The 19,288-nt window shown below is 33.7% G+C and overlaps 1 protein-coding gene across 1 annotated transcript; it reads right to left on the reverse strand.

Annotated features, from left to right (window-relative positions):
* Nucleotides 1-14,580: 14,580 nt before the first annotated feature.
* LOC122590141 (probable protein phosphatase 2C 75) lies at nucleotides 14,581-17,001 on the reverse strand. The gene is made up of 4 exons (XM_043762478.1): nucleotides 16,610-17,001; nucleotides 15,666-16,004; nucleotides 14,999-15,107; nucleotides 14,581-14,906 (listed from the first exon to the last, which is right to left on the reverse strand). Exons 1-4 carry the CDS (start codon nucleotides 16,934-16,936, stop codon nucleotides 14,584-14,586), a joined length of 1,098 nt encoding a protein of 365 aa, XP_043618413.1. The 5' UTR covers nucleotides 16,937-17,001; the 3' UTR covers nucleotides 14,581-14,583.
* Between the last annotated feature and the right edge of the window lie 2,287 nt (nucleotides 17,002-19,288).

Below are 19,288 nucleotides of genomic sequence, written 5' to 3' on the forward strand. Positions count from 1 at the left end.
CAGCATGCCTCGCGCTAATGTCATCACGAAGCCCACGAACTACGTGTTCAGCCCGGCCCATGTGGATTCGAATATATATATGGGTTATTACTATTCATTAATTACCATTAATCGAAAATTAACCCTAAATAACCACACGAACTTCGTCTACCTCGCGCCACTATTCATTCGTCTACCTTTCGATCGATTTCACCCTCTTTTAGTGTTTATCATTCAGATTTGTTGGTAAATTCATGATCTAGGATAGATTATTGATGTTTTGACTATGAAAATTTGACGATTACAAGTGGTTATAATGCCCAATGATTGACTTGTTCTTTGCGTGAACAGTACCACGAACGAACTAAGGATTGAATCTTTGATTTTTTATGATTTGGACTGAAATTGGACATAAAATTAGATTAACTAATGTTTATACACTTTAAATCTATTAAAAGTTCACATTAACATGTTTAAAATCAAGATTAATTGAAGAATCTATGGCTCGTTTACTATTCACACGAAGCAGATGACGAACACGAAGAACATCCACTTCGTGTTCATCTAAATTGAATTCGTTTCGATTTCTTAGTTTTCTGGGCATACGCGAACCATAAACAAGTCCACGATGATGTTTTTGATCAATTTTTCACATCATATGGAAATGCTTATGTCCTTCGTGTTCTGGGTTCATGCTTGGTTCGTGCTGATGTCACGACGAAGGAGATCCTCCTTGTGATGACGTCATCACGAAGCAGAATGACAAAACCCTAACTTTTGTTTTTCGTTTATTCTAACTTTTCGTTTTCTTGTCGTTTTTGTTTGATTTTATGCAGGTATGGCTGGACAAAGTGCTCGCGTGTTCGTCAAGGAACATAATGCTGCAATTGACCTCAGCATTACGCAGTCAGGATGCACACCAGAGTTTCATGGTGTCCTTCAGTACTTAGCACGCTCTCGTATTCGTTTTGCTTTGACCGAGAATCCTCCGCTGGTCATAAGTCTTATTACTGAATTCTGGAACTCAGCCAGATTGGTGCAAGTTGGTGATCACACTATGATTCGCACAACTGTTGTTGGACGTAACATTCAGTTTACTGGTGGAGACTTAAGGACCATTTTGGACTTAGGAACTGATGATATTGAGCAAGGTCCTGTTGAGTTTGAAGAAAGCTTTTGTGACGGTGCTCTCAGGCGTATGGGATATGTTGGTGATATTACTCATCTTTATCGCAAGAATCGTCTTCTAGGCAAATGGAGATTGCTTGCCTACTACTTATTGAGGTCTTTTAGTCATCGGAGTGCAGGTCATGATCAGTTGAACATTTTTACTACTTCTCAGGTGGTTGCTCTTGTACTGAACAAGCCCTACAGCTTTTCCCAGTACATCTGTGATAATTTTGTAAAGCAGTTGAGAGCATTTGGAAACGATAAGAAATTTTTCTTATTTCCAAGATTTGTGATGATAATCATTCGGCACAGAATAGCAGATTTACCGTTTGATGGTCCTACTTTCAATTTGGGTCGTCTGACTCATAAGGTGTTTGTTGAGAGTATGAAGCGCTTTGCAGGTCATGGTGTTCCTGATAATGTTGCCAATCCGCCATTGTTCGGACATCTTGTAAATCCTGGCTATGTTGCTCCTCGACAAGGTTGGGAAGATGAAGCGCCTGCTGCTGCTGATGATGATCAGGCTCAAGAAGATCCTCAAGAAGAACGAGCTGATCAATTTGAGGGACTAAATGATGTTCCTCTGTATGCTGGAGATCTGGAGGATGATCCAGATATGGATGCTCTTATGCAGGATGTTGATGATCCCGCAAATCTTGTACCATCATCTACTGGAGTCTCTACTTCTACCTCTGCTCCAGTTGATGTTAATATTGGTCCTTCTGAAGTCCCGGTTAATGTTGTTGAGGACTCGAAGATGAGGAAGAGGAAGAAAGATTGCCGAAGCGAAGAAGAAGACATGCAAGATCTCAAGCTGAGGTTGATAGAGAGTTTGCTGCTTATTCTGAAGCCATGGAGAGGTCTCATGCACCTACTGTTGGTGATACTCCATCGGTTGCTGCTTTAAGAGCTTCAGTTTCTTATGTTCCTGCTTCTGTGTCTACTACTTCTGCTGCTGGTGTTGTTATTGGGGAGAGAAGGTCGAGACCAAAGTTTATCATTCGAGGAATTGGTTCTCGCGCACAAGTTGTTACTGAGGCTACAACTGTTACGATTCCTGCTGCTCCGGAGTCTACAGTTCGTCAAGAGCCAGAGCCGACACTTGTTGCTCCAAGGCCTTCGTCTGCTCCTATTCAGGCGACAGTTCCTGTTTCTACAGTTATGGGACGTCTGTTGGCTCCTCTACAAAGACCACAGATGCCTCCCACAAGAACTTCTAGTGCTCGTATGCCTTCGTTTGAAGCTGCGATGCCCCCTCAGGCCTCTACATCTGACGTTGCTTCTACTTCACGTCCACCTGTACCTGTTCAAGTGCAGCTGAGTCGTTTGTTTTCAGAGAAAAAGATGTTAGAGTTGAGGGTTACAGCTTTGGAGAATCAGCTAAAGCTCCAGGCTACTAAGCATCAGGAAGAGATGGACATGATGACAGCACTTGTTCATTCTCTTGGATCTAGACTTGACCAATTCTTGGCTCAAGGGGGAGATAAAGATGGTTGTAAGGATGATGAGCTAGCAAAGAATACAAGAGATGATGATCATGATGATCAAGATCGAGCTCAAGATCCAAATCAACATCAAGCAGATGGTGAGCCAGAGAATAGAAGTCAAGATCAAGATGCTGCTAATGATGCTGCTATGGATACAGAGACTACAGATGTTCAGGGGGAGTCATCAAGACAAAGAGAGTCAGAGATTGCTGGTACAGCTGTTGCTAGTACTTTTGGAACTCAAGATAAAGGAAAAGCTGTGATGACCGCTCCAGATGCAGATCCTGATGATCCAGATAACAATAATGATGGGGAAGATTCCAATTCAGGTAACTCTGATTCTATTTCTGATAGAATAGAGGGAGATAGTGAATGATCCTCATAATCATAAAGAAAAAGAAAATCTTAGCAAAGGAAAATCTACTCAGGATAGTGAGTCAACTAAGACTGATTCTACTACCAATGCCTCTACAGAGTCAGATGTGCACCCAGTAATTGTGCATAGACTAGAAAAGAGATTGGGATATGATCCACAAGCTCATATGAGAGCTAGAGCAGAGATTATGGATTATGATGATTATTATGATCCAGGATCACTTAGGGATCAAATGAAAGAACAGTCAGGGTTAACTCATACATCTTCAGAGTCAGAGTCAGATTCAAATTCAGATTCGGATTATGAACCTTAGTGCTATTGATTTTGTATTTTTAATTGATATGTATACATTAGATTACTTGAGTTATATTAACAGTTTAGAGTGTTAATCAAAGTGTTATTCAGCTTAGAATAGTGATCAAAGAATTATTCTGTTCGGCTTAACATATTGACAGTGTAATTTTAAAATACTCGAGTAATGAAGAATAATAATTATAAGATAAATATGAATGTGTTACACTATATTTATGATATAATATTATTGTTGTAAGTTAAAATAGATAAAGATTATAAGATAAATATTAATGTAATTGTTACATTATATTTATGATATAGTATTATTTATTTTAATTTCTTGTAATGTATTTATACTATTTTATTATGTCTTGACTTATGATTTATGTTTTTTATCTTTGTATATGTAAATCGTTTGAATTGCAGATAAGCTTCAAACAATAGGTGCATTGGACGATCTTGATGCTGAAGAAGATCTAGAAAGTATCGATGATGAAGATTTGGAAGAAGGAGAGTTCATTACTTCGGAAGCTGATAGACAAAGGTTGCTTGAGACACCTTATGACTTTGATCGTGTCTTTAATGAAGATGAAGTCATTCAAGTTGAACCAATAGCTGAAGTGGAACATCTCAATCTCAATCCAATCAGAGATAGTCCAGATGAACCTAAGAATGTTGCAAGGTTGAGATTTGTTGTATATGCAAACATAGTCGATGAAGGACATGATAAGGTTCCCGCTATCAGATGGGATCAAGATATGCTGACGGAGATGACATTTTGGCAGATAGATATCAAGTCCGGCGAAGCACAGATGTTTGTTGATGATTCAAAGAAACAGATGTGGCTACGCATGTATGATCCAATGCAGGTTGTCAATTTGTCTAGAGGTGATCAGAGAAGACTTTTGGATACACCTTGCTCAGCTGTGGATTTTTGGAGAGTAGTGGAAAGACGCTATCGCAACATTCTCGCTCATTGTTTACAAGAGAGAATTCATGCTAATAGCATCAGACTTTTGTTTAATGGATAAATTTGAAGTTCAAGTTTTGAAGACTTTAAAGAAATCTAGTTGCAATCGTCAAGGGGGAGTCTGTAGATGCAGATTCGTTGTGACAATCGCAACATAGATTTGATTATTGTTTACATTTTTAGGAACTTGTTTGTAATCATTTAAATAAGAACTTGTGTTGATATTTAATGATTACGTTTGAACTTTAATATTATATCTGTTTATGTTTTGTATTGTGTTTGTGTGTTATATATTGTTTTGTAGGTACAAGAACATAGAATCAAGGTTTATAAGTGTCGTAGAACACTTAAACGATGATTGGATGTTATGTACGAGCCAAACGAAGTCAAACAAAGAGTCAAAGGCACGTCCCTCGTGCTGACGTCATCAGCATGAAGGATTACCCTCGTGCTGACGTCAGCACGAGGTGAATCGACTTATTGTTAATTCGGGCCTAATCTGCAATTAAGGCCTAAGCCCACACGATCCAATACTTAACTAGTATAAATACAAGACCTAATCTACGAAATTAGGTTAATGATTTACGAATTCTTGAGAGTTATTCACGAATTAACAAGCTAAGGTTATTTTTTCCTTCGTGTGTTCTCCTAAATGAACCACAAGCCTTGTGCATCTCCTTGGGTTGGTTAATTGCTTATTAATCAACAAAAGGCAATAGTAATCTAGTTATCTCAAGAAGATTCCGCACTCTTGACATAACGAATCACGTCTTATTACGATCCACGCAACAATAGGGTACCTTTCATCAGGTCAAAGGTCGAGCTCGACCTAGTCAATGGTCGAGCTTGACTTGGTCAACAGTCAAGGTTGACTTTATTATACGCGAAACTTAACGTTTATTACAAGTAGATATTCAATAGACTCAAGACAAACTTCTATAATGATGTTGTCACCCGGAAATGCACCAACAACCTTCTCATAATTTCTGGACAAATCTTCAAACGGCTCCAGTCTTCTCATCTGAAGCAAGTCCAGTAAATCTGGACCTAACAATAGTAGTTATGTATATATATAAATTTCAATAATGAGTGGGCAGTTGACAAGAATTGTGTTAATCATCCATAACTAGGCCAAGGCCCAATTTCAATACGTTATTTCATCATACTTCACGACATCTGCTAACAAGTCTGTTAAAAAGGGACCAAAATTGCGAAAAATAGTCAAAACAGGGACTCCCATTGCAAAAAGGTACAAACCACAGGGACCAATCTTGTAATTAACTCTATTTAATAAATACGTAATTGTCTACACTATCCTTTTTTACATCAATTAGACAATTACGTATTTTTATAACCACCACACCACCACCCGTCACCGCCGCCGTTGCCACTACTCGTTGCCTCCACCACTACTCAACCGACGTTGCCACCATCGTCGTCGCATCGCGCAGGTATATGTCTAGTTTCGATTTATCTCGAAACGAGCAAGATTTGGCTCGTATTAATTGGTAACATTATTTACGACAATCTATTATGAGATCGACATAAAGACAAATCTATTTTGAGAAAAACATTAGTTACGGTAATTGTTCATCATCAAAAAACATTTTTTAAAATAAATTATTTAAAAGTTTAAGTTGCCTAACACCTAAAGAGCTGGTTAGGCCTTACCATCATGTGGTTTGATCCCCTCGATCTTGTAGTAGGTCATATAACCTTAAGAAATTAGCATCTTATTATAAATACATGGGAGCCACAATCAATTTGTTCTATAAAACTTAGTTGAACAAAAATATATGATTAGGCCACACGAAGATTCTGTCTAAATTATTGGAGGATGAACTACTTAGCTATTTTATATCAAGTGCACGAGTATAAGGATCTTCACTCTAATATATGGGTTTTCTTTAAGCACCTTTAGGTGACGTTTGGTTTTAGTATGGGTTTGATAATCTCTTCTCTTCTATATATAAAATTAAAGTACAATCCTAAAATTTAGTTAAAAAAAACTTAGTTGGCATATCTATAACCCTTTCATTCTTTAATTTATTTTAAAAATTATTAATTATAATGTCATAAATAAATACTCTTTATTTAAATATAACAAAAATAAACAGACCAATTGTTTGTTAGTTTCCGCCGACTTTGTAGTGCTGCAAATCACATGAATATCATATAAATAGAACTTAAAAAACTAAATAATTAATTTTAAAAAATTGCAAATTTACATGTCCAACATATTAAACTGACTAATAAAAAAATGAGTCTTTGCTAAATGCAAGTCTGTAATTAAGTTGCATAAAATAATCATTTAACTTAAAGAGTATGTGTTTGGTATGAAAAGTATAATTTTGTATATGTACATTAATTACAACCTTAGGATCGTATTTAGCAAAAACAAAACATAAAATAACAAGTCTAAAGTTTTATTTATTTCTATTATTTACTCACATTTTGAATTCATATATATCATTCAACGTTATTTCAATACGTAGAACACAGATAGAATTTAAAGTTAAAAATAGAAAAATGACAATGATAATCATTTATAAATGTATACGTATTACACCCTTAGTTTTTAACATTTACATCACAATTTGTATAACTATAAAAAGTTATCTTAATACTATTCGGGTATTATTGGTCGGGTGCTTAAGCTAGTTAATAGATATAAATGAAAGTAAAAATGGGAGAGACGGTTTAATTATATATTTAAAACTAGATTAATTTTATGTGTTGCATGGTAAATAGTTATTATAAAATTTGTTAAAAATAAATAATGTATCTTTCAAATCTAAAAATATAACAACAATATATTCAAATGTAAACTTATTTATTAAAGATAGTTACATCATCATAAATGAATATACATTAATACTAATCAATGGACTTGTTTTTCCAATAATATTATCTTAATCAATCATGTAACAACAAATGAAATTAAATATAAAGTTATAAAATTTACTTCATAGATAAATCATCAACATAAGTTAAATTTCAATTGCATTAAGCAAAAACTGAAAGGGTTAACTTCAAAAAATGATCACAAAATACTAAAAAGAGTAAAATATTATAAATAAGCAACACACTTAGTTGACACTCTATTACTTAAATCACATTAATCATGAATTATTCATATTAAATATAAAGAGATTAAATAAATTAAATATAAATACATATTAGATATAAAGAGATTACATATATTGAAATATTACAAAGAGATAAGTATGAAGTTTTTTTTATAATTAATAATCTACACGACATCAAAAAAATATTACTGTAAATATTAGGAAAAAAAAACAATTAGGCAAAAGTTTTATTTATCTAAATAAATGTACTATATAGTATTTTTCATATTAAAAATATGTAAACAACACATAGTATAAGCTCCTTATAAAACGTACTTTTAATTCTAAACAATACATAATCTTTAACAATGAAAGTTAATAGCTTGATTAAATAATAATTATGTTTTTAAAATTTATAGAAAAAATAATTAAAAAATGAAGGTAAATTAATATTGATATAATAAAATATAGAGTTTTTGTATTTAAGGAAATAATAGTTAATTAATATTTAAAAGTAAATTACTTAACTAAGTAATAGATATAGATAATATATTTATAAATTAATAACTATCTTATTTTAAAGAAAAATTGCTAAAAAATTTTTAAAAAATGACACCTAAGCCAAAATATTAGGTGGCATATAAAAATAATTGTTACATAATCAAAAACATATCTTTTCTTAGTTATATAAAGAGATTATAGAGTCGAAAGTGAAAAGTTTTAAAATAAAATAAATATTACATTTTTTTCAACCGCCAAAAATCATATGCGTATTAATATACCAGGTTGCTAAGAAGGACCCAAAGATTACAATTACAATCTAGAACTTAAACAAAACAACATAACTTGAAATTCATACCGTGACATTAATTGTAAGGATTACAAAAGAAGTAAAATACTTAAATGATAAATTAATGCATGAAAATGGAAAATGATAAATTCTCTTTAACAATCTTCCTAAAAATCCTCCTAATATATCCACTTGCTAACACATGGAATCCACTAATTCTTTTTCCTAATCTCACCCCTAATTTTTCACATGTCACAATCCTATTAATTAAGAGGATTTTTAGGGTAATAATTTAGTAGGATTGATCATTACCCCATGAAAATATATATAACACAAATGTATAGATTAAGTTTGAAATGTGTAGACATAATGATATACATACTTAATACATAAAACCTCTTAAATCATTTTATTCAAAACTTTTGATATTATATTGAGATAATAAACACTATTTTCTTTTTCATATAAAGTCGCCAAAAGATCTCACCTAAGAGTAGTCTAAGACCCAGCCCCTTCAATTCGTCACTTCACTGAAGTACCCAAATTGACGAGGAAACCGAAAAATGCGCAGAAACCGACTAGAGCAGTGCAAATGTGTCACATATCTGATGAGTTCTTCGATTATAAGTTTATGTCATAAAAAAGTGACTGTGTGATGCAATGCAACCTATTTGAACTGCTGTAAAGCAACTACAAAACAATAATAGATTTTATGTTGTGTTGTGTCGTCTCAATGCAAGTGTCTAGGTTATTTTCGAATGTGTAAGTTTGTTTTAAATACAAAGACTTGTATTATTCAAGTGTAAATGTATGAGAATGGTTAGTCATCGGACATAATGTCTATGCGGTGTGTACTCTGAGTACTAAGACGATAAATAGGACCAAAGGGTTCCCACTCATTTATTTTTATTTTTTTTACTCAAGTGTAAAACTATATGGTAAAAAGTTTTTATTAATAACAAAACTAATTAAGGGTAATATTGTTGAGTACAACTTTTTATTAAAAACAAAAATAATTAAGGGTAATATACAATGCACTTCTGGGCTTCTCAATTTGCGATGAAATTTTATCTATCCTTCCCACTTGCCAAATTATTTCATACAAAAAGAGAAAAAGATTCTAGGCTAATTCCTGTTGAGCATCCAAAAGTTTTGTCTTGACTCTTGACCGCATGATAAATGAGTATATATTTATGCAAGTACTTTATTTAATTTAACCACTCTGGTTGAATTTGGTGTCACTGGCATCAATTGATCAAAGTCGGATACGATCTTTTGACGCTAGCTTAAAAGTTACACATTTGTGTTTGTTTTCTTTTAACTGCAAAAATATGTATCGATATAAATTGAACATCTAGCGTAAGATGCTATAAACTTTTGTTACAGATAAAAATCTACAATAATCAAATATAAAATCTAGACTTCCTAAGATTTTAAGCGTGAAAACTGTAAATTTAGTAATAAAAAGAAAAAGGTTAAATGCATAAAAAGGTAACTTATTTTCTTATGTTTTCAAATTTTAAACAATAAAGGTAACATCGTTAGTTTATAATGTTAGATATTTGTTAAGTGCCAACGTGACATGACACATCATTAAAAAAGTCTACGTGACATTTATCTTCATAATGCATACCCCATTTCTATACACATGGCAATGCAAACCCACCTTCATACCCATCATCGATCACGGATTTTTCTTCCGCCATTTTTACATCCATCACCGATTTATATTTATTTCACCAATAAATGATACCCAATTATTGGAAATGACGATGTTGTTGCGTAAACTGTTAAGATCGACCAATTTCTTTGATGATGTGACCTTTTTTTTTTTATTGATGTGGCATGTTACGTTAGAACTTAACAAATGTTTAATGTTAAAAACTAACGATATTACCTTTTGTTGCATAAAATTTGAAAACAAAGTCCCTTTAATAATCAAAACATAAATACCGTACCCTTTTTAGGAATTATAAATAGGTTACCTTTTTATATATTTAACCATAAAAAAAACTCATGTCATTTACCACTAAGTGTAGACATCAGAAAAAAAATTCCACCAAATGAAGGCCAAGTCACTATTTTCACTCCATATATAATGTTTTTGATACAATCTCAAAGAAAACCGGGGAACACAATAGCTAATTAAAGAAAGCGCCATGATACATAACGACACGACAATGATCTACTGGTCCAGTGGTGAGTCACCAGGGAATTTTATCCTTGAGGTGGAGGGTTCCATCCCTGCCAAGCGCATAATCGACCCTCTGTTAAATTTCCCATCTGTGGGAACCTCCTGGAGTTTTTTTCTTGGCATCCAACTCAGTGTGGACACACTGCTGTGATGGATCCTGTTCATTTGATTGGGGAAGGGGGGGGGGGGGGGATTGTGTCGGCATCTTGAAAGATGTACACCCGTCAAAAAATAATAATAATAAATAAAAATAACAAGACAAATTGTAATCTCATTAAAGGCGAAGCCAATGAACAGTGTCACGTGGCGCTGTTCTATTGGTCCACCTGTACCCCACGTTTTTTCTCAGATTTTGTCATATCGGATTCCGTTAAGGTTATTTTTTTCGGTTTTTCTTGGTTTCCTACATAGTTTTTTTTTGGCTTTTGTGTTTTCTTTCTATTGGTTCACCTTTACCCCGCGTTTTTTCGGATTTTTCCATATCGAATCCCGTTAAGGTTATTTTTCTTTCGGTTTTTGTTGGTTTATTACATAGTTTTTTTGCTTTTGTGTTTTCTTTCTATTGGTTCATCGTATACCCCACATCACTATTTAGATTTTGCCATTTTGGATCCCGTTTGAGGTTTTTTCTTGGTGTTCGTCATAGTTTTTTGGCTTTTGTGTTCTTAAATAATATATTGGAAACTTTTACTCCACATTTTATTTTTCCTTTGTTATTTCTATTTACCTGTACCCCGCGTTTTTTCCCAGATTTTGCCATATCGGATTCCGTTAAGGTTATTTTTTTTTCGGTTTTTCTTGGTTTCCTACATAGTTTTTTTTGCTTTTGTGTTTTCTTTCTATTGGTCCACTTATACCCCGCGTTTTTTCGGATTTTGCCATATCGGATCCCATTAAGGTTATTTTTCTTTCGGTTTTTGTTGGTTTATTACATAGTTTTTTGCTTTTGTGTTTTCTTTCTATTGGTTCATCGTATACCCCACATCACTATTTAGATTTTGCTATTTTGGATCCCGTTTGGGGTTTTTTCTTGGTGTTTATCATAGTTTTTTGGCTTTTGTGTTCTTAAATAATATATTGGAAACTTTTACTCAACATTTTATTTTTCTTTTGTTATTTCTATTTTCTTTAAGGTTATTTATCTTTTGGTTTTTTTGGTTTTTTGATACCTTTTTTTTTTGCGTATATGATCTCTTTTATTGGTTCATCATATACCCCGCATCACTATTTAGATTCTGACATTACGGATCTCATTTGGAGTTTTTTCTTTCATTTTTTTTTTTTGGCATGGTTATCAATAGTAACCATGCTTATTAAAACTTGACACGTGGCATCGGTTATAAAGTGACACATCGCACGTTCCTTATAATTTGAATTTTGCCACATTGTATCCTGTTCGGATTTTGTCACGTTTTTTTCTTTTTTAGTTTTGTTTTTCCTTTTCGGATTTTTTATTACGGGTTACTTCTTTTGTTTTTTTTCACACTTTTTATTTGTCATTCAACCTTATTGTGATACACCCCGTATCACTACTTGCATTTTGCTATATCGCATCCATTTGATATCTGAATTAATATATTGATATTTTTGTCATATCACATCCCGTTCAGGTTTTTACTACAGGTTACGTTTTGGTTTCTTGCATACTTTTAAACAAACATATTAATTACAAAATTATTTCTAATTAAGCTGTCGAAAATTCACGGCATATATACTAAAATAACGAACCGCTTCAACAAAGGAATTGAGACCCCGCGCCAAAATTTTCTAGTGAACATTATTGGAATATTGGGGAAATTAATTAAAATTACTCAACGAGAAGCAGCTAGTCTTCATTGTCACCCCATAATGGAAGGGATCAACGGAAGCAGCAACATCCAAGCCCAAGTCCAAAAATTCAATCACATCCGTAACAAAGATTAGTCACTCGAACGAGTATGTTCGGTTTCTTTTCAGGAATAACCACGTATATGAGTTTATTTAATCTTGCTTGGATTTGAAAAACCCATGCTTCTAAGAGTTTTTTCATTCCATGTTTAAAATCTATTTCTTCAAATCAAATTCGTTTTGTGGAAAATAAAACATATATCCAACAAAAAGGGGGAAAAAAAAGAAAACATGCTCTATAAATTCTTTGAAACTCTATGAAGCCCAGCTCCATATAGAGGTGAACAAAAACCGGTTTCTACCCAACCCGACCCGAAATTGAACCCGAACCGGTTTTTTGGTCAACGGAACCAAAACCGGGTTTGACCCAACCCGATCCGGTTTGAAACCGGTTTGGGGTCAAACTTTGACCGGTTATTGACCGGGTTTGACTCGGTTTTTTTGGCCAAAACCCGAACCCGACCCGATCTCAACCCGGTCTCTAACCGATATTCAAAACCGAAAACCCAAACCGGTTAGTAACCGTCGGGTTGGGTCAAACCCGAACCGGTTTGGGTCAAACCCGGTTGTTGACCAGTTTCGGGATCGGGTTCGTTTTCGGGCTCGGGTTCCAACCTGGTTTTTTTGTACACCTCTAGCTCCATATATGATATTCCACTCAGGCCCATACCATTATAGCCCACACAACATACACAGCAACTACAAGTCTACATGTAGGTCTAAAGTTTTTGTTAACCAATATATAATAATAAGGGTTAAATACATAATAAGCTAACCTATCTTTTAAAAGAATTTTAAAAAAATAACGTATTTATCTTTTAATTATTAAAAGGATATGTTTTCAAATTATAAACTATTCATTTATGTACGAAGAGTTGGCCACCAGCTGTCACTTTCTAGGAGCAACCTGGGTTCGAATCTTGTCAGAGGTAGAATTGAATTTAAGTGGTTGAATTACCTTGACACTATCTCTGCTGGAGGTTATATGGGTACCAATTCGGTACATGGATCAAACGGTTTCTATCAATCTACCGTTTTTTTTTAAGGTAACATTGTAAGTTTTTAACGTTAAACATCCATTAAGTGTCAACGTAACAAGTCACGTCAATAAAAAAAAGGCCATGTAATCAAATGGTCTCTCTAAATAGTTTACACAACAACATCTTCATGTCCAACAATCAAGTATCATTTATCGGTAAAATAAATATAAATCGGTTATGGTAATAAAATTGGTGGAAAAAAAATCGATGATCGATGATGGTAAAGAAATGGGTTTTGCATTGCTATATGTATAGAAATGAGATCTACATTACTAAAATAAATGTCACGTAGATTTTTTCAAAATGATGTGGCATGACACGCAGGCACTTAATGAATATATACCGTTAAAAACTAACGATATTACTTGTTGATTACAATTTAAAATCCCAATTCTTGACTCGAGCATATATTCATAGGGTTCATAAAATTTTGAAAATTATATACTTATATATAAACTTGAAAGAGCTAATCACCAAATTGCTATGAATATTGTTATGAAAACTTCACAAATCATAGATTAACTAACATCTAATATAGTATGTATTTAAAATATTATGATTTTGATAAGAGTTAATTTCACAAATCGTCCTTGTGGTTTTACCAAAAAATCACGTTTCATCCTTTAAACTTCAAAATGACACTAGTATTCCTTTATACGCGGATAATGGTCACGTTTCGTCCTTTAATCTAACGGATGATGGTCACATTCGTCCTTTAATCTAACGGATGATGGTCACGTTTCGTCCTTTATACGGTCGACTAAAGGACGAAACGTGACCATTATCCACGTATAAAGGACTATCAATATCATTTTAAAGTTTAAAGGATGAAACGTGATTTCTTGATAAAACCACAAGGACGATTTTTGAAATTAACTCTTTTGATAATACAGAGAATATATAGTTTTATTGTAATAACATTAGTTATTATTTATAGAAAAAATTGGTTTATACGTTTGAATTCGTTAGGAGTTAAGGAAATTTTTGTCCCTATTCGGCCAAGGCACTTAAATTGTAACGATCTAGTTATTTTAGCATTCAATTCTTTATGTTGCAAAAATGTCTGACACGACGACACGTCATCGCTGAGTGTCTCAGTGTGTCGCTAAATAGGTCCCAACAGTGTGATAATCAATAATCCAGTTTGTATCACATCTATGAACAGAGCTGGTATATTGACTATAGGAGTACATACTAAACATAAGACTAACAGTATTAACAAGCAATAGTGTAAAACCTCAAACATACAAATCAATTTATCAAACACTTACATACAAAAGTCGAAAGTATATCAGGCTACCTAATATCACCTGCACAATACACCAACTTCAGTTCCTCAAATCAACAACTATAACACTGATATTATCTGTACTGCGTCGTCCCATAGCAAGACGAACAAGTAAAGCAGCTGCCACTCCCGTTGCACTCCTGGATGGACACAATGACCCCCCTCCTCCCTCAACCGCCCTTTCTGTTACCATCCCCCTATTATCTTCTTGTTGGCACTTAAAAACAACCTCGCAAGTCAATTCACTCGACAAAACATCCCACAATCCATCACTAGCTAATATTACACTCATGTCCCCTAATTCGCGTTTTGTGAACAAGTATTCTGGTTCTGATGTTACCACTTGTTTCAAAAATCTATCACCTGTTTGAACAAATAATAACAATTTGATCAAAATTCATGCATCTTATTTAATCAAACTAATTCTATGAAAATATAGTAGAGTAGAATATAACCTATAGCTCGAGACATAGCCAATACACCTTCAACTCGTGTTCCACTCCCTACAAACAAAACGCGACCCCCCAGAGCTTCAATTCTTGCCCGTTCGTCTTCACGATCAGGCTGGTAACAAACGAATATTTACTTGTAGAAAAATTACCATACACCTAAAATCATTCTCGATTGTACCAGTAAAAATTAATTATGTAATTTCTTTTAATCTTTTTCTCTATGTTAATGTAACATCTCAAATGTCAAATAAATGTATAAACTAAATGTTGTGATTTCCTAACATATGTTAATTGTTATGTGCTAACAAACTATGGACCCCGCATAACACCTATATATGGTTACAATATTCCACATGTCCTACATTGAAAAAATGATTTCAAAACGACTTCATCAATATTCCACATGTCCTTGAAACAATGAAGTCAAAGTGACTCAAGTCATTAAATTTTGCGCATCAAGCGGGGATTCGATCCAAGGTAACCTTTAGATTGAGGGCCTTTTGGTGTGTGTTTTTTTCTTGGATGACTACTGAGCATCAGATGTAATGGAGTCCAGCTAGCTATGACTACCTACTATCCTGGTTTGAGTATAGGCCCTCACCTTTGGATGGTGAGGCCAGGACATGTTCCATTCGACAGTTGCTGTTAAATATAACGAGTTAATGTTTACCTTATGGTCCACCGAAAGTGGCATGGGCTTGCCATGACGACATAGGACGGCGCGTGAATCACCACAGTTTGCGACTATGATGTATTCATGAGTCAATAACAATACCACCGCGGTCGATCCTACAAAAGACAATTGTGGATGTTGTCTACAAACTTCTACGCTTTCAGGCCCATTGCATTGACATAAATTCATAGCCATCTCATCCATCCTCTTGAAACTTTTGTTAATTGCCTTCTTCCATAACTCTTCCATTTCGTTGCAATGTGCCGCCACGAGTCTCACTCGCATCAACTCTTCTTCTAAAATAATATGCATGTTCTCTTTACATAATGCAGACACCTGCCCAGCAAAGTCTTTCTTATTTACTACTCTGTCTTGCAACTTCACATTTCAGTCACTAATTAAAAATTGTCACATTTAAAAAAAAAAATTCTTATACAAATAGCCCCATACTCACCTATACTATGTTTTTTTTTAAAAATTATATAACTAAATAATTAAAACATTAATACCATAAACTCGAAAGTTTTTGTTGATACCTTAAGCTTAATAACCGCTAAACCAAGACCCTTTCTCACATATACTTAGAATTATCTCACATTATATTGTCAAAAAACTTTTTCTAAAACACCTGCAAAAAATAATGTTCCAAACTTTACCTTTGGTTTTTCCCGAATAAAAGACCAAATAAATATCAATAAAATTGTGTCACAAAATAACTGTTTACTTCCAAAAAAACATTCATCTATAGTGAATCATTTACCTATCTTACTTGAATTTAAATCATCTAAAACCTTTATTAACTAGATTTTTTATGTTAATATAAAGTATTAGTAAAAAATGGATATTTCAACAATCTATTATACTATTAATTGGGTGCATTTTATTATCTACTTCTACTGATGTGATTAAATTAATTAAAAGAGGGTAACGTTGTGCCTTACATGATTTCCTCCATGACCATCAAACACGGCAAAATAATGTACCGGTTTTCCACCGTTTAATTCGGGTCGACATAAATTCAACCGAACCGATATCTCGTCTTCCATTTCACGAGCTCGACCCACAATCGACATCGACCCGTATTCGGGCAAATCTATCGTTTCTTGATCATCGTATTCCTCCCGAATCTCGGTCTCGGCCTCACACGTCATCACCTTTTGAGACGAATTCATTTTTCGTCTCATCTCGATTCTTCGACGTCGCCTTTCACGACATTTAAGTGGCGAATCAATTTCCTCTTCCATCGGTATACCATACACACCCGTCATTCATAAATCATAATCTATATCTATATACAATATATCATAAGTGACAAAAAAATATATTCATTAACATAAGTTGTCATTTTGTTACATACAAGGGGAAAAAATGTAACAAATATATATAGGACTAAACATAATGTTTCTTTTTTTTTTCTTTCGTAGGTTTGAATCGAAGAATATGTGAAGAAGAATAAGAAGAAGGGGGGCGGCTGGGGGCTTCGGTGATTCTGATGATGGGATGTTGCCACGTGGAATGAAGGTCAATTTTAGATGGCGATAAACGACGATGGGAGCTGACACGTGACAGTGGAAGTATACTGAGTTTAAAGAGAGATTGTATTTGTGGGTCCATTTTGATTCTTTTAGTACCACGTAAGTTCGTTTTGAAGTGACATCTTTGGGTCCATTTTTAAGTTTTTTGGCCCACCGTTTTCTGGCTTTTAAATTGCCCAAATTCACTATTTATATTTCGTTAGTAGGTGACTCATATGACAATGATATCAGCGCATTGGGTAATGGGTACGTACCCGATTCGTATTTTGTCAAATACAAATTTAGTTTCATTTGTTCCGGTTGTTAAGAGGGTAGTCAATGATGAGGACTCATCCACCAAAGACTAGTCTATGTCAGTGTCACATCAGCAAAAAACACTCTAAAGACTAATCCCCCAAAATGCACCCAATGGACTCACTCCTCAAGGACTAGTCTTAGACCCACCAATTATTTAATTCTACTCATTTATCCAAACTTTATACTTTTAACCCTTTAAAATTATAACAAACTAAAACATACACAAATTAAAAACACTTCATTAAAATTAAAAACAACCAACGATTTATTTTTAAAAGATACAGACATTCAAAAAAACATTACAATACTTCAAATAAAGAAAACACGCATAACACATTACATAATATAATTAAAAAAAACAAGATGCAACATAAAACTTATTTCTTCATCTCATAAACTGCTTTGGCAGTTATGATGAAATGCTCCAACGTTGTAACCGCACAATCAAGTTGTTCCAGAGCAACTTGAATCTTGTCGAACTTTCTCTGCAGATACGTAAAGTATTGACACTCAAATTCAGTACAATGCCCTGTTTGTATGTATCTGATTTCTTCTGTACACCATTTTTTTTTTCGCACTTAGCTTTTGCATAACTGCAACAAGTTCCTCATGTAATTTGTTCTTTATGTAATGTCGTTTGATAATAAAATGTGTTTGATTGTTACAAAAAAGTAGGCGTTAAAGGGAGTAAGGGTGACACTTCTATGAGCCAAATTGATACAAAGGTGACACTAAAGGGACCTGTTTTGCCAATATTCAAAAGTTGCTAGTAGTCGTTACATTCAAAATAAAATAAAAAAGAATAAATAATCAAACAAACAAACCTCTCGTCCCTACAGGAACGAAACTAGCGGACGAGCGACTCGAACGAGCGTGGAACGAGTCTCACCCAACGGTGTGGACTCGTCCCTGTAAACGAGTCCAGGGACGAACCTATTGGCTACCCTATAAGAGTATATATAGTGGGGTTTTATCTTAATGTCTACTAATCATTGACGAAACTTGAATTAATGTATTATGGGGGCTAAAATGAAGATTTTTATTTGAAGGGGTTAAACTAATTTTAAAGTATAATTTGTAATTTGTTGTATAAGTTTAGACATGATAAAATGAATTTTTGAGGGTGACAACCCCTTGGTCCTAATGAAGCCCTTTAAAATAATCAACTATATATTTTTGTTAAGTAGATCCTTAGTTCTAAATAACAAAGACATATTTTATTCAAAAGTTGTAATTCCAGAATAATAAGTGACTCATATAAGTAATATTGTATTAGTTTTTAATGTAAAAGCCTCAATGTTGATGTAAGTTGATGGAATCCTTAATGATGTAGATTTAGATGATGGAATTCTTAATGATCAGATATTTCGTAAGTAATCCGATGTATGCCACCTAAAGTTGATAGGTATAGACTATATAGTTAAAAGAATCTTTTTAAAGAAACGTGTCACACATAAGTGTTTTTAAAAATATCTAACGATAAGATATAGATAATTGGTAATGAGTAATCCTATTTATAACACCTAAACTTTTTTAGTATAAGAAATCATTATTATCATCAGAACACAAAGAGATCCCCACCAAAATTTGTATTTCATTGAAAATAATTCAATACAACGAATACAATATATAGGTTCTTCATATGTAAAGATAATCTCTAACTACTTTTAGAGTTTGACTCTATCTCTACAACCTAAAAACCAGTTAACTCCTACTAACAACTTTTAAATAGGATTAGGGAATAAGGACTTATCCACACATATCTCGTATGAACAAAACCTTTCGCCG

The sequence above is a fragment of the Erigeron canadensis genome, chromosome 2 (genome assembly GCF_010389155.1).
Source record: "Erigeron canadensis isolate Cc75 chromosome 2, C_canadensis_v1, whole genome shotgun sequence".
In the NCBI taxonomy this organism is placed as follows: Eukaryota; Viridiplantae; Streptophyta; class Magnoliopsida; order Asterales; family Asteraceae; genus Erigeron; species Erigeron canadensis.

Excerpts from the sequence above, each read along its gene's own strand:
- LOC122590141 (XM_043762478.1), bottom strand. The coding sequence starts at position 16,936 with ATGACGGGTGTGTATGGTATACCGATGGAAGAGGAAATTGATTCGCCA. Across the intron at positions 16,005-16,609 it reads ATGGTCATGGAGGAAATCAT|GTGTCTGCATTATGTAAAGA; the intron begins GTAAGGCACAAC and ends TTTGCTGGGCAG. Across the intron at positions 14,907-14,998 it reads GGCTATGTCTCGAGCTATAG|GTGATAGATTTTTGAAACAA; the intron begins GTTATATTCTAC and ends TTGTTCAAACAG.